This window comes from Paramormyrops kingsleyae, chromosome 23 (assembly GCF_048594095.1).
Source record: "Paramormyrops kingsleyae isolate MSU_618 chromosome 23, PKINGS_0.4, whole genome shotgun sequence".
Lineage (NCBI taxonomy): Eukaryota > Metazoa > Chordata > Actinopteri > Osteoglossiformes > Mormyridae > Paramormyrops > Paramormyrops kingsleyae.
This window is the reverse complement of record NC_132819.1, coordinates 10,616,312-10,630,854: the sequence shown is the minus strand read 5'-3', so window position 1 is coordinate 10,630,854 and position 14,543 is coordinate 10,616,312. Positions and strand designations below refer to the sequence as shown.

The 14,543-nt window shown below is 44.8% G+C and overlaps 1 protein-coding gene across 9 annotated transcripts in view; it reads right to left on the bottom strand.

The window, feature by feature from the left end:
* Window positions 1–566: 566 nt before the first annotated feature.
* The window catches only part of LOC111839739 (receptor-type tyrosine-protein phosphatase U-like), a 79,862-nt gene continuing 65,885 nt past the window's right edge, over window positions 567–14,543 (bottom strand). For 5 of the 9 annotated variants that reach the window (XM_072705504.1, XM_072705506.1, XM_072705507.1 and 2 more), the window contains 10 exons: window positions 13,835–13,932; window positions 13,437–13,553; window positions 12,817–12,971; window positions 12,606–12,741; window positions 10,168–10,317; window positions 7,929–8,249; window positions 6,465–6,590; window positions 5,225–5,382; window positions 3,672–3,807; window positions 567–3,569 (listed from right to left, as the gene is read on the bottom strand). In XM_072705504.1, the coding sequence (XP_072561605.1) occupies window positions 3,507–3,569; window positions 3,672–3,807; window positions 5,225–5,382; window positions 6,465–6,590; window positions 7,929–8,249; window positions 10,168–10,317; window positions 12,606–12,741; window positions 12,817–12,971; window positions 13,437–13,553; window positions 13,835–13,932 (1,460 nt within the window). In that variant the 3' untranslated portion in view covers window positions 567–3,506. Of the gene's footprint in view, window positions 3,570–3,671; window positions 4,752–5,224; window positions 5,383–6,464; window positions 6,591–7,928; window positions 8,250–10,167; window positions 10,318–12,605; window positions 12,742–12,816; window positions 12,972–13,436; window positions 13,554–13,834; window positions 13,933–14,543 lie in introns of those variants that run through there. The other 4 variants (XR_011984914.1, XR_011984915.1, XM_072705505.1 and 1 more) reach the window with 4 other exon arrangements.

Below are 14,543 nucleotides of genomic sequence, written 5' to 3'. Positions count from 1 at the left end.
CAGCATTCTAAGCAGCGATGCCCAGACCTACCTCTCATCAGCCACCTCCTCCTGGGGGGGGGGAGGTACCAAGGCGTTCCCAGGTCAGCGTGTCCTGGGTCTGCCCCGAGGTCTCCTCGGAGATGCCCAAAACACCACCCCAGGGAGTCGTCCATAATGAATCCTAGATAGATGCCCAAACCACCTCAACTGGCTCCTTTCAATGCAGAGAAGCAGCAGCTGTACTTTGAGCCCCTCCTGAATGTCTGAGCTCCTCACCCTATTGCTAAGGCTGATCCCAGACACCCTACAGACTAGAGTAACCATAAGTAACCAAACAAAATGTGAGACTTTTGGCAGTTTTAGTTTTTTCATTGATTTTTATAAAAATTGAGCATGGACTGAAAGAATGGTCCCCACAATGTAAGAATTACAGGTTTTTAATCACAGTGTGGTGACAATTGATCCCCACAAAGTAATATTTACATGACCCATACAGACACATGCACCCACACACACACTCTAAATCTGCTCCATTTGCCTTGCCAATCATCCCCTGGATATGGAGTTATAAGCTTCCAAATAAGTTGCTTTTTGTGATCAATATGCTTTATTTTCATATTCAGGTGATTCAACAAATATTTTACACCAATTATAAAAGCAAGTATTTCTGACTGTGTTAGAGACCAACAAAATAAGCTCTTTTGCAGGCAGAGTCCCGCAGGTGGTTTGCGAGCATCCTGCTCCATTTCCAAACACGATACTGAGTAGTCAGCACTTCTTGTCTTGCATATAACAGAATTTCCTGTGAGCGAAGCACCTGCATCGTTTTCATTATCATATAAATGCTTTTTCTGAGAGGAGCCACACAAAGGTTCTCATAAGAATTAGTCTCTAATTTGCAGCACACATATTGGGTGAGGTTCCATGCTCGTGGGATCGTTGGCCTTTCTGAAGTCATTTGTTGCACACTGAGGGAGGTAGAAGATGATGTCATAAAATAGAACCAGGAAACTGCCAAAGAAGGAGGGATGTAAGTGTCACTGTCAGGTGTACCTCTGCCCCATGCCCTGCCACGTCTCTGCCATGACTGGGGCACATCGCCATCCTCAGGGGCACCAGTTTGGAGCGCTGCTCGAGTGCCACACGCATGTGACTTGGAGTAACACTGGGGCAGGCAGTTGGCATGCAGGGAAGTTTCCGGAGGCCCAGGAGCACGCCTGCCTGCCCGTCACTGTCAGAGCAGGAGCGTGACGTATAAAATAGATTAATGCATTTCTCACATCATAACTCTTCAGTGGAGAACACTGATAATCGTCCTGATGACAAACTGTGTAGATTTCCTCAGCAATTTAAACATAATAATACTCTTTTACCCAAGGAGAGGCTCTTAACCAGAGAAATTTACATTATGCGTGATTACAGTCAGCATTTGGCCTTTTCAAAATGAGAGGACAATAGCCTTCTACATGCAGTGGCTCGCATTTTGCACTGGAAAATGTTAATATACAAATAATCCATTTTACCATCCTCTCTGGATGTATAAGGTTAAGAGCTTTGTTCATGGGTTTAAAAACATTTCCCTTGAAGGACTTCAACCAACAGCACAAGAAGCTCAACAGCAGTTATTTATTGGGTCAAAAAGTATCGCTGAGAGTAAGTATAATCACACAAAACACTCTGAATCCAAATAACATTGCCCCCCCCCCAAGAAAGCAGAAAGTCAAGCCACTGTGTTTCGCAGTAGGTGGGACCTCCATACTCCACTGCTAAGCCATACGACAAAGAGAGGATTCAGACTCATAAACCAAACAAATTCTCTCAGTGCTAATTCCACTGTACTGAAATGCAACACAGACTAACAGTCCTGAGCCCCCTAGCTGTGCTGCTGGAAGGTGCTTGTCAGTGTTATGGCCCTTGGAGGACAGCTGTCTCAAGGGTCGCTCCAGAAGACGTCTCCCTCCCATGCTCCCAAATCATCTGTACCTCAATCCCAGATGGTTTCAGAATACGGCAATTTACAGGTAAGCACAGAAGGCACATGTGGACACAGATATTGAAAAAATATTTGTGTACCACTGGGTTTGAGATGCTTCTGGGGAAGGTGTGGGTGAAACAAGACTGAACACAGCAAGAAAGACAAGGAAATACAACAGAACTGTGAAATTTCAAAATATATATGCCAAAACCACTGAAATGCTCATTTATCAGTGCCATTTATTACATTTCTGTCAACAACTGCGAAAAATATAGACAGTGTAATGAGAAATGATCACTATCAATAATAATAATAATAATAATAATAAAGTAGTATGTATGATAACTTTTTAATCTTGTTCCTGCAGAGTGTCGGGCTGCTGTGCAGAAGGAGTCCCTGCTGGGTAGAATGGCTCATTTGTGTATTTCAGCAAATGGCAGACACGTGTTCTGAAGGTCACCTGTTTCACAGACAGAGACACACACACACACGTAATTGACTGGAAACTTGAATCACAATACCTAGAAACATCTGCAAAACACCTATGTGCACAGACCACAACCAAAGCATCTCTTGTGTAGACACAAAGGGTTACCCGATTTGTGACCTGCATTCCCATCAGAGACCCTACCAATCTCATCTGCCAAGAGATTTCCAAGAGCTAATCTCCATGGCAACAGTCAAGGTAAATCCAAGCACTCAATTTGAGCTCTTCAGCTTGAGTGGACCTGATCAGGCAGCTCCAGTCAGTTCCCAAGCAGTACTGGCAGTGATATCAGAAAATGTCACCTTTCTGCAGGCATTCTCTGCTGTTCTTATATCTGCTCAGTTCCTCATCAATGTGTGCTCTTCTCAAAGCTTTTTCCTACAACAGAATCCTCTGGACCATTGTGAGAACTGGAAATTCTTGTTAGTAATCCTCGAGACCAGATCAAATCACTGGCTCACAGGGACGGGTTTTAATTCCTCTAGACAGCTCTGCAGCTGGTCTTGATCCCTGTGGACACACTACAGGTCTTGTTCCCTGTGGACAGTCTGCAGGTCTTGGTCCCTGTGGACAGTCTACAGGTCTTGTGACCTGTGGACAGTCTGCAGGTCTTGTGACCTGTGGACACTGTGCAGGTTTTGTTCCCTGTGGACACTGTGCAGGTCTTTTTCGCTGTGGACAGTCTGCAGGTCTTTTTCGCTGTGGACAGTCTGCAGGTCTTCATCCTGTGGACACTCTGCAGGTTGTGATCCTTTGGACAGTCAGCTGCTCTTGATCCCAATGGAAACTCTGCAGGTTATGCAGGTCATGCCTTTGGCCTCGACAAGAACATGCCACACATGAAGCCCCAGGCAAAATCAACACACAAGTTAATGTTCAAAAAGCTGAAATCCAAAAGGGGCACACTGAGTGTTGTGAGATCAGCACCACTTTTGGCCATACAGCTGCAGCTTCTCCTGCATCCAACTTGCTGTTACGGGACAGTTACTGCATCCTTAACAGAAACCCGGAAGGAGGACAAGTCTAGACCGGCAGCAGCTGGGGGGGTCTGTGGACCGGCTGTTACCTGGCCTCCAGGCAGGCCAAGTACTCCAGTGCCAGGTCGTAACAGAACCGGTACTGCTCCTGTTAAGCAGGGGGCACAGCAGAAGGGTCAGGCAAAGAGCAGTCAGTGCACCTCTGCAGGAAGCACAGGCAGAGCCTTCAGCTCTTCGCATCAGCACCTACCAGGCTCTCCACCATGTTAGGCTTGGAGTTCCGCAGTGTTTTGACAGCGTAGAAGACGTCTACCATGCCGTGAGAGCGCATCATCTCCAGCAGCATGACACAGGTACAGAAAGTACCACTGCGGCCTCCGCCATTCCTGGGAAACACAGGTGCACGGGTCCGCACACATAGGAGGACACAGGTAAATCCAAACACAAGCACACGGACCCAGACACATAAAAGGACACACGCACATCCAAACACAGGCACGTGGGTCCGCATACATAGGAGGACACAGGTACATCCAAACACAGGCACACGGATCTGGACACATAAAACGACACACGCACATTCAAACACAGGTACACGGGTTCACACACATAGAAGGACATAGGTATATCCAAACACAGGCACAAGGTTCCGCACACATACTGTAGAAGGACACATGCACATTCAAACACAGGCACACGGATCTGGACACATAAAAGGACACAGGTACATACAATCACAGGCACACAGGTCCGCACACATCGAAGGACACACATACAGCCAATCACGCATAGGAATACAAGCTTCAGTACATTTCCTGCTTAAAATATTCTATGTTCTCTGTTAGTGCTGGCTGGTATATCAGTTCATCTGCTATACCGCCTTTAATATCCCATATGGTATGATTTTTTTTCACATTCTGCATACCACAGCATAACTAAAACAACAGCTGTAACACCTCAATAAACAGCAAATTAAATAATATTGTTTGCTGTTAGCAGTTTATTGAGAGGGGACCCCTGCTAACTGTGCATAACCTTCTTACTAACAGTTATAACTTTATAACACAACAATTCTCCATACACAGCTCTGGGAAAAAATTAAGAGACCACAGCAAAAATTTTTGTTTCACTCATTTCTCAATTTATGGGTATGCGCCTGTGTAAAATATTAATTTTTCTTCCCTGTTTCTCATTAATGAAGGGCTTCTTCCTTGCTTTATGGGTCTTCAATCCTGCTTCTAGGAATTGTCCTAGCAGTGCACATCACACCACTTAAGGTTCTCCATTCATTTTAAAGGTCACTTGATGTCATCTTCTGATTCATGAGACACTATTGGATAAGTGAAGCCTTTTGTCAGCTGAGCCAGGATTAAACCAGGATTTAACACTGCAGGTTCTTAAAAAATAGGAAGTGGTCTCTCAGAGCTGTATAACTTCGGTATTGTAGAATTTATAGCTACTGCTTCAGTTTTTGCCTGAAACTTTGGATTATATGTAATATAATTAGGTATGCAATTAAATGCACCTGTAAAGCAAAATCTGTAATTATCCATTTATAACAGTAATAATTATTAAAATCATGCAGGGGAAAGGGTGAACTTTGGGAAAAAATATCATGATATACTATGAAACCAGCAGAATTTTTAAAAATATTGTGATACAAATTTTTGGTTATACTGCCCAGCACTAAAAATTGCATGTTATATGAAAATAAAGCCATAGGTAATATACAGATTATTCTGAAATATATTTATTTCTGAAACCATCTCTGAAAGTAATCTCTGAAACCAGCCTTCAACTCACAGGCAGTGCACAACAGTACGGCCTTCCCCAGCCTCTCCCTGCCACTTCAGCACCAAGCCCAGCAGGCCAAGGAAGGCCTTTCTGGAATCAGGCACTTCCCGGTAGGCCGACCAGCGCAGGAACTGGAACTGACGAACCAGCAACTGGCCCTCCTGAAGCTGCCAGATGAAACAGGTAAAGACTATGAGACTGGTCAGCATAGAATGAAGCAGATACACACAAGGACTGGTAAAGGAAGAGAGGCTGGTGAACAGAGAGTGAAACAGGTACAGGAACAGGCAAAGACGGAGACTGGTGAACACAGAGTGAAACAGGTACAGGAACAGGCAAAGACAGAGACTGGTGAACACAGAGTGAAACAGGTACTGGAACAGGCAAAGACAGAGACTGGTGAATACAGAGGGAAACAGGTACAGGAACAGGCAAAGACAGAGACTGGTGAACACAGAGAGAAAGAGGTACAGGAACAGGCAAAGACACAGAGACTAGTGAACACAGAGAGAAAGAGGTACAGGAACAGGCAAAGACAGAGACTGGTGAACACAGAGTGAAAGAGGTACCGGAACAGGCGAAGCTAGAGAGAATGGTGAACACAGAATGAAACAGGTACAGGAACAGATGAAGACAAAGTGGAACAAAAGTGCTGTGTGCTTATTCTTTCTGAATTATTTTCTAGATCATTAGAAAATTTTCCTTTCAAAAAGCTACAAGGATCCCTCTAGCCAAGAGATGTAAACACTACAGCCACCCTGTTGAAGTGATGGTTTGAGAAGGAGATAAAACATGCCCCTGCAAATGAAGTACACAAGACTCACGCTACACTAAGAAATCTAAGCCCACTTAGATTTACACAAAGGCAACTGCATACGCAAGCACAAAGACAGAGACAAAGTGAACATACATCACCATCGATATCCACAGAGCTTGGGCTTTACTACACTGCAGAAGCATGAAGTGTTAGAGCGCTAACTTATAACTTATGCTAATTATGTCACACTGAGAAGAAAAACATTTCAAAGCTTGGAAGGGAAGAGCAAAGAAAAGCCGCTCAGTAATAACAGTATAAGTAACACATGCAAGCAAGAGAGAGAATGCTCCAGTAGCGCGAGGAGACAGAGCAGTGTCTGCTTCTGGCCAAATGGTTAGCAGAGGGCTATGCACTGGTTTGATCCACCATTCCTAAGAGTAACACCTACAACAGTAACACAGAACAATTCAACCAAACCCCCAGCCGGCCTACCCGAGTCAGATTCGTCACACGGAAGAGACGCGTGACAACATCGTCGTCAGTTGACCTGGACAGGAACTCCACTTGCATGGGCCCATAGTGCTGTAGTCCGGGTTCTGGCCAGTACTGCAGGCAGGGCTGAAAGCCAATAAAAGTGTATGTACTAGATGGTCAGTCCTGCTTCCTGGCCACAGCGGGGGACACAGGTAGCTGTCTGCTAATGAAAGTTCATCTGAATCAACCAGACCTTGTGTGACATTTATCTTACTAAAGTCGGGCGGGCGACCCTATACCCATTGCCCTTAGTGAGTGTGATTGCCCTCCCGTCCAGGGTACATTGCCCACATGCTTTTTAGGATATGCTCCAGCTCTAGATAAGGAGCTACAGCAAATTATGGTTCATATTTCTCTTTTGCATTGTATCTTTCCCCTTGGTCACCGATAAGCCTCTATGATGTTAAAACTCACTAGTGCTGGAACGATGTAGCAAAATAATCCTGAGTGGGTTAGGGTGGCTCTCTTGGGGCCCGTGATCTGAGGGTCATGGGTTAAAATCCTGGGACCGGCAGACTGATACTTCACTTGGGCCCCTGAGCGAGGCCCTTAGCCCCCAGCTCCAGGGGTGCTGCATGCTGGTTACCCTGCGCTCTCTCCCCCAAATCTCCTGTACTATGGAAAATGGCTGATCCTCCAATACAGTCATCTCCATGATTTCAGGAGTTATGTCTTGTGCTGTTAACTCTGAATATTGACAAAGTTTAAATATTGACCAGGATGAACACTAATGAATATCAGCTGATATATTCTAAGTTGTGTTGAATTGTTACTTAAACTGATGTTTGCACTAATGTTGGGCTGCTAAACAGATAGTATCTATGTGTTATTAAAATTGCACTAGTTTGTTATATCTACAGTGTCACTTGAAATCTAATCTGACTGTTTGTACTGATATCCAACTGAAGCGGCACAAGTTTTCGTTATATCTCTAGTGCAGAGGTGGAGATTTCAGGAAGAGAGAGTACAAATCCAGATCAAGATCTTGTTTCAACCAACCAGGTGAGTGTAAAGAGTCAGAGACACACAGTACTCAGCTGGTAAGTTGAAACAAAATCTTGGTCTGGATTTGTACTCTCTGGACCTGAAATCTTCACCTCTGCTCTAATGTTTCTTGAATTGCATTACTTTTGTAAAATTGCACTACTTTTGCTCTCAGCCCTTTATTTCTAAACTGGAACTGATTATTTTAATTTCTTTGGAAAGACTGTTATTTTCACATTATTAGATAATAAAATGTTGACAGTCTTTGTAATTATTTAATGTTTAGTTTATGATATTAGTTAGATTTTTAATGGTAAAATCAAATTTTAAAATTAGGTTATTTAACAGTTTAGTGGTTAGCTAAGTCAACTACTTGAAAAAATAAGCGTTAGATTAATTGATACAAAAATAATGTTTAGGTGTAGCCCTAAAACACACCCAGGCAGAGTTGGACTGGTTCAGCTGGTTCAACATGACCACAGCGCTGCAGCCGTAGTCAAAGACGAGCCTCCAGAAGTCTGCAGTAGTGTTGGCCAGCGGATGCGGCGTGACGATGAAGGCGGCGGGTCGGTGGAAGCTGCTGGCTAGAGCCGCATTGACATAGCTGCTGCCAGCCGCATCGCCCTCGGACGCCGTGAGCAGGGCCAGCGAGCGGTCCGGGGGCAGAACATCCATGCTGCGGTTCTTCTGCCGGTTCCTGGGAAGCAGTGCCATGCTGCACTCTTCCACGTCCAAGTGGGGTGTGACAGAGTTCAGCGTCTGTAAAACAGCCAGAGGAGAAATTACAGAGGCAGAGAGACACAAAGGGAGAGAAGGAATGGTGGAGAGAAAAACGAAAATGAAGAGAGAAAGACGAAAAATGTATAAGTGATGGAGAATGAAAAGAAACAGGAGGCATATAAGAGCAGAAAATGTGGATGGTGAGGAACAGATGGTATCAAGAAAACGAGAGATGAAGAAGTGAAGTGATGTAATTCAGAATAAAAAAAGGAAGATGACATCTGAGAAATATTCCAATACAAGAGCCAGAGAGGAAGACGGCCTCGAGGGGAACGAGTGAGAATCGAATGAGAGGAAGGAAACAAATCTCAGAGACAGAGAGAGGCAGCACAGACGTTTAATCTGAGGAAATTTTGTCGTCAGACTGAAAATTCAGTTATTGTTTCTAGACAACTTGTGGATCCAGTGCAACAACATTGCCAGATGGCTGAAACTTTAGAAAGCGTTTAATGTCAGCCATCAACCATGAAGGGACGTAATGAAGAAAAGCACAGCCTGGCCAATGCTCAAACATTCTGCATGAGAGCACCACCTGCCCTTTCAAAAGGAGACCGAACTGAGAGCAAACACAGTCGTTATTTACTTTGATGACTGGTGTGCGCATGCCAAAGTTGTTTTGACGATATGAGTTGAATACTCTGAATATTAATGTGCAGTCAGGTTCTGCTTGGCTATTGTTAAACTGCTTGTTCCATGCTGCATAATCAGGGCATGACAGTCTTGCTGGGCCTCAGCAAGTATGAAATGACAAACTTACTGGATCAAGTAATTCGATATATTATCGGCATACATCACACTCATGCTGTTGTGTTTACAGCAAGGGATCAGGTGAACAAACGACATGCAAACAAAATACACTATGATGCACTGGCGCAGTGTGAGCCTGAGTTGGAAGGGGGACTGTGACAGGGTCAGCATCTGTACTATTACTGTCTTCTGCTACTGTGTGTGTGTGCAAACTAGACATGTACCGGGACACAAATTTCACGGTTTGGTGCAATTTCACAGGAAAAATGGGATTTGTTTTTAAATTGTTTTTTTTTTTTTGTGGCAAACGTTTTCCCTGTTGAATGTCTACTTGAGAATTTAGGTTATGTTGGTGTCAAGAAAGGTATTCATTCTGGAGATGGCACAATATAATCAATGCAATGGGGTACTGGAAAACTATCTGCAGTAAGTGATGTAGTGTCACTGCAAAGAATAGGGAAATGTAATGGTCAGGATGTTCAAACAAAAGATATGCCGCTACTATTACAGCAGAGCATGACGAAATGAAGGACAATCTATAGTGGCTCTCAGACAAACAAGGTTTTATTACACAAAACAACGCAAAGCAAGAAACAGACATGCACACAAGGGGGGAATTTTCTCCTGTTGTGAGAAATGAATTTCAAGGCCAGAATGCATGTCCTCTGTGTACTTCTGCTGCATTCAGATTTACAGAATTCTCATTTTAACAGTAACAGCAGCAGTAAAACTATTTCACAGTTATGGTTAAACTTTGCAATTAATCCCCAAACCATGGGGGGGGGGGCACAAAATGACAGCTCTGAAGCACATGTCACTGAACACTTATCCATCATGTGACCCTCACTTATGTTGACAGTATGTCATGCTAAGGCTACAAGCATTTTTGCTATTTTTCAGCCTATTTCTGATTGAAAATGGCACCCCCCCACCCCGATACCCGATCCAGCATTTTCTCATGGTATCAACCTCATACCTATACTGGGTATCGGATCGGTGCCACCTCTAATTCGTTTATTTCACTGTGCGATACAAAAGAAACATCATGTAACAAAACGGTACACTACAAATACATGGACTGTTACAGCGATAGTGCAAACACAAGTTTGTATGGGTGTGAGAGTGTAGGGTGATGGTGAATTTCACTCACCTGGAACTCTTCTCGTAGGTGGGAGGAGTTACTTTGGGGATCCACCCTCAGCATCTCTGTGTAGCTGGCAGCAAACTCAGCCAATGGGATGGCCGTCTCCCCACAAAGACACGCCTCCAGGATGGCCTCATGGATGAACACGTACTGTTCCTGTTGAGGGAATGGAAGAGGCCAGACATGAACAAAGAGAGCAAGAGAACGGACAAAAGTAAAGAAAGGTGTAAGAGGGAGAAAGGAAAGAGAAATAAAGGGATAAGTAAGAGACATTCCAGGAAACAATGAGAGTGAAATTATGTGAAAATTGCATAACTGAGCGATAAATCTTATTGTTACAATAATTTATGATGAATGGTCAATAAAAGGTAAATATTGAAAATGGCATTTCAGCAACCCTAACCAGGATAACAGGATAGAAGATGGATGGATAGATTAAGGGATGATGGATGGATGGACAGAGGAAAATGGCATTAATGTGGCACTGAAAATTAAAGCCACACAAAACAGAGCTGATACTTCATATATGTCATAAACGCCATATGGACAAAAGTATTGAGACACATCTCTTAATTAGTGAATTCAGGTGTTTCATTCAGACCCATTGATAAGAGTGTATAAAATCAAGCACCTAGCCATGCAGTCAGTGTTACAAATATTTGTGAAAGAGAGTGAATTCAAGCATGGTACTGTCATAGGATGCTACCTTTGCAATAAGTCAGTTCTTGAAATTTCTTCCCTGCTAGATATTTCACAGTCAGCTGTAAGTAACACTATTGCAAAGCAGGAAGTGTTTAGGAACAACAGAAATTCAGCAACGACGTAACAGACTACTTGAAGTCACAGAACAGGGTCACCAAGTACTAAGGCGCACAGTGTGCAACTGCACAGTTCCTCTGGCATTAACTCCAGCACAAAAACTGTGTGCTGGGAGCTTCATGGAATGGGCTTCCATGGCTGAGCAGCTGTATGCAAGCCTCACATCACCAAGAGTGATGCCAAGCATCGGATGCAGTATAAAACACGCCACCACTGGACTCTGGAGCAGTGGAAACATGTTCTGTGGAGTGACAAATCACGCTTCTCTGTCTGGCAGTCTGATGGATGAGTCTGGGTTTGGCAGATGCCAGGAGAACGTTACCTGCCTGACTGCATTGTGCCAACTGTAAAGTTTGGTGGAGGAGGGATAATGGTATGGGGTTGTTTTTCAGGGGCTGGGTTAGGCCTCTTAGTTCTAGGGAAGGAAACTCTTAATGCTTCAGCATACCTAGACATTTTGGACAATTCTATGCTTCCGACTTTGTGGGAACAGTTTGGGGAAGAGGCCCTTTTCTGTTCCAGCATGACTGTGCCCCAGTGCAAAAAGCAAGGTCCATAAAGACATGGTTGGGTGAGTTTAGTGTGGAAGAACTTACCTGGCTCACACAGAGCCCTGACCTCAACCCCATCTAACACCTTTGGGATGAACTAGAATGGAGATTGCGAGCCAGACCTTCACATCCAACATCAGTGCCTGACCTCAAAAATGCTCTTCTGGATGAATGGACAAAAATTCCCACCAGCACAGTCCAAAATCTTGTGGACAGCCTTCCCAGAAAAGGGGCAGCTGTTATAGCTGCAAAGGGGACACCAACTCCATATTGATGCCTATGGATTTAGAATGTGATGTCATAAAAGTTCCTGTAAGTGTAATGGCCTGGTGTCCCAATCCTTTAGTCAATATAGTATATGTACTAAAAGAACACTACAGATGACTCCAAATGCAGCAGCATGACTGATGTTCATTTAGCCTAAGCGTCCTCATGTCACACCCCTTATGGTCTCTCTTCATGGCTCCCTATTTGGCGCTCACATCAAGTTCAAATCTCACAAATCCATCAACTGACAAGCACCCATCTCCAACAAAAGGCTCCTCAGAATCCCCCTTCGGTGCTTGGAGCTCCCTCCAGCACTTGAGAAGTGTCATTCCAGACGCTTTTCTTGTGTCATTCTCTGGTAGTGGATGAGCTGTCATACCACATTCAGTCATCGCATTCCCTCTCCACCTTCAAGAAACACCTCAAGACCCATCTGTTCTATGAATTTCTCTACTGGTCTGATATCTCTTTCTATTCCCTAAATGGTATTATGTTGCACTTCTGGTCACTGAATAGTCTTAGTAGGCTCTTGTATTGTTAGAAGTTGTTCTGTAGCTCTTGCTGTAATCCTGCTTACTCTGGTACCTGGGCATTCATTGGAAGCTCAGCCTAGCTGTACTCATACCTAGTAGACTCCTCGAGGGCAGGTATGCTTGCAATGTGCTATATGCCTTACTTAAATATCGCTTTGGACACAAACACCTGCCAAATATGTTAAATGTAAATCTTCTGTGCAATTGTAGCTCTATATATGAACATGAGAAGAAACATTTTGGTGTTGGCCTTATCTCTGGCCATGGCCCTCACCTCTGACTGGATCATGTTGATGCGGTGGGAGCAGAGGGTTCTGACGCAGTTGTAGATGTCCACCACGCCCTCACACTCAGCCATGTCCAGCATGACGTCCAGCACTATGTAGCAGCCTGTCCGGCCGGCCCCGGCACTGAGGTCGAGGGAAAGGTAACGGTCACAACTGAGACTCCTCTACCCACCCCAGCAGGATACGCTGCACTTTTACCTGCAGTGCACCACCAGCGGCCCACTGTCTGAGGGGGTGTCGGCCTTCACGCGGCGCAGGAAAGCCAGCAGCCCTGTGGCATGGATCGGCACGCCATGCTCTGGCCACGACGTGAAATGGAACTGCCGCACCTCCTGCTTGGCTGAGAAGCCCCTCTGTGAACATCAGCACAGTGCTGTTAGCTTAGCAGTGAGCTGGAGCCTTTTGTCAATCCCAACACAATGCCCTTAGCCTAGTAGTATGTGAGAGCCCTCTGTGAAAGCCAGCACAATGCGGTTAGCCTAGTAGTAAGTGAGAGCCCACTGTGAAAGCCAACACAATTCCATTGGCCTAGCAGTGACCGTGAGCCGTCTGTGAAAGCCAGCACAATGCCGTTAGCCTAGCAGTGAGCTAGAGCCCTCTGTGAAAGCCAGCACAATGTCATTAGCCTAGCAGTGAGCAAGAGCCCTCTGTGAAAGCCAGCACAATGTCATTAGCCTAGCAGTGAGCTAGAGCCCTCTGTGAAAGCCAGCACAATGTTATTAGCTTAGCAGTGAGTGGGAACCCTCTGTAAATGCCAGGACAATTCTGTTAGCCTAGTGGGGAGGTCGAAGAACAAGCTGGAAGAGATAGCAGCTAACCCGCTCCAAGCAGAAGGTGCGAACGGTGTACTCTGCAAGTGTCTCCATCTTCAGCAGCGTGATCTTGATGTCGCAGTACACAGTGCTGTCGTCTGGCCAATACTTGTGGCACTTCACCTGGCCAATGACAGTATGGTACTCAGGATTTGTGGCAGGCAGCAAACCAGCTAATTGTCACCATGGGCTAACATACTTCAAAGAAGAACCTACCAAACTTTCAGTTTTCATGCTTAATGATCACCCATATGGTCTTTATTAATGCTACAAGAAGTTTTAAATGCAGCATAATTTCTGTAACTAAAAGTTTCATCACAAAACATTACAAAGGGTTCTCAGTTTTTCTAACTGTAAAAGAACCTGAGATTAGAATATAGGGTGCCAGTTGAGGCCAAGCTCACCCTGCCCAGCTCCACCAGCTTGGTCAGCATGACAATGCTGTAGCTATTTTCCTCCCACACTGTCCTCCAGAAATCATAGACTGTGTCCTGTTTGGGGCCTGAGCAGGAGTAGGGCAAAGAGAAAGGACTCTCTGGGCACACCCACCAGAAAACAGTCATCCAACCAACAATCAACAGCCACACCCGCCAGAAAACAGTCATCCAACCATCAATCAACAGCCACACCCACCAGAAAAGTCATCCAACCAACAATCAACAGCCACACCCACCAGAAAAGTCATCCAACCAACAATCAACAGCCACACCCGCCAGAAAACAGTCATCCAACCATCAATCAACAGCCACACCCACCAAAAAAGTCATCCAACCAACAATCAACAGCCACACCCACCAGAAAAGTCATCCAACCAACAACCAACAATCAACAGCCACACCCACCAGAAAAGTCATCAAACCAACAACCAACAATCAACAGCCACACCCACCAGAAAAATCATCCAACCAACAATCAACAGCCACACCCACCAGAAAAATCATCCAACCAACAATCAGCAGCCACTCCCACCAGAAAAGTCATCCAACCAACAATCAACAGCCACACCCACCAGAAAAATCATCCAACCAACAATCAACAGCCACACCCACCAGAAAAATCATCCAACCAACAATCAACAGCCACTCCCACCAGAAAAGTCATCCAACCAACAAT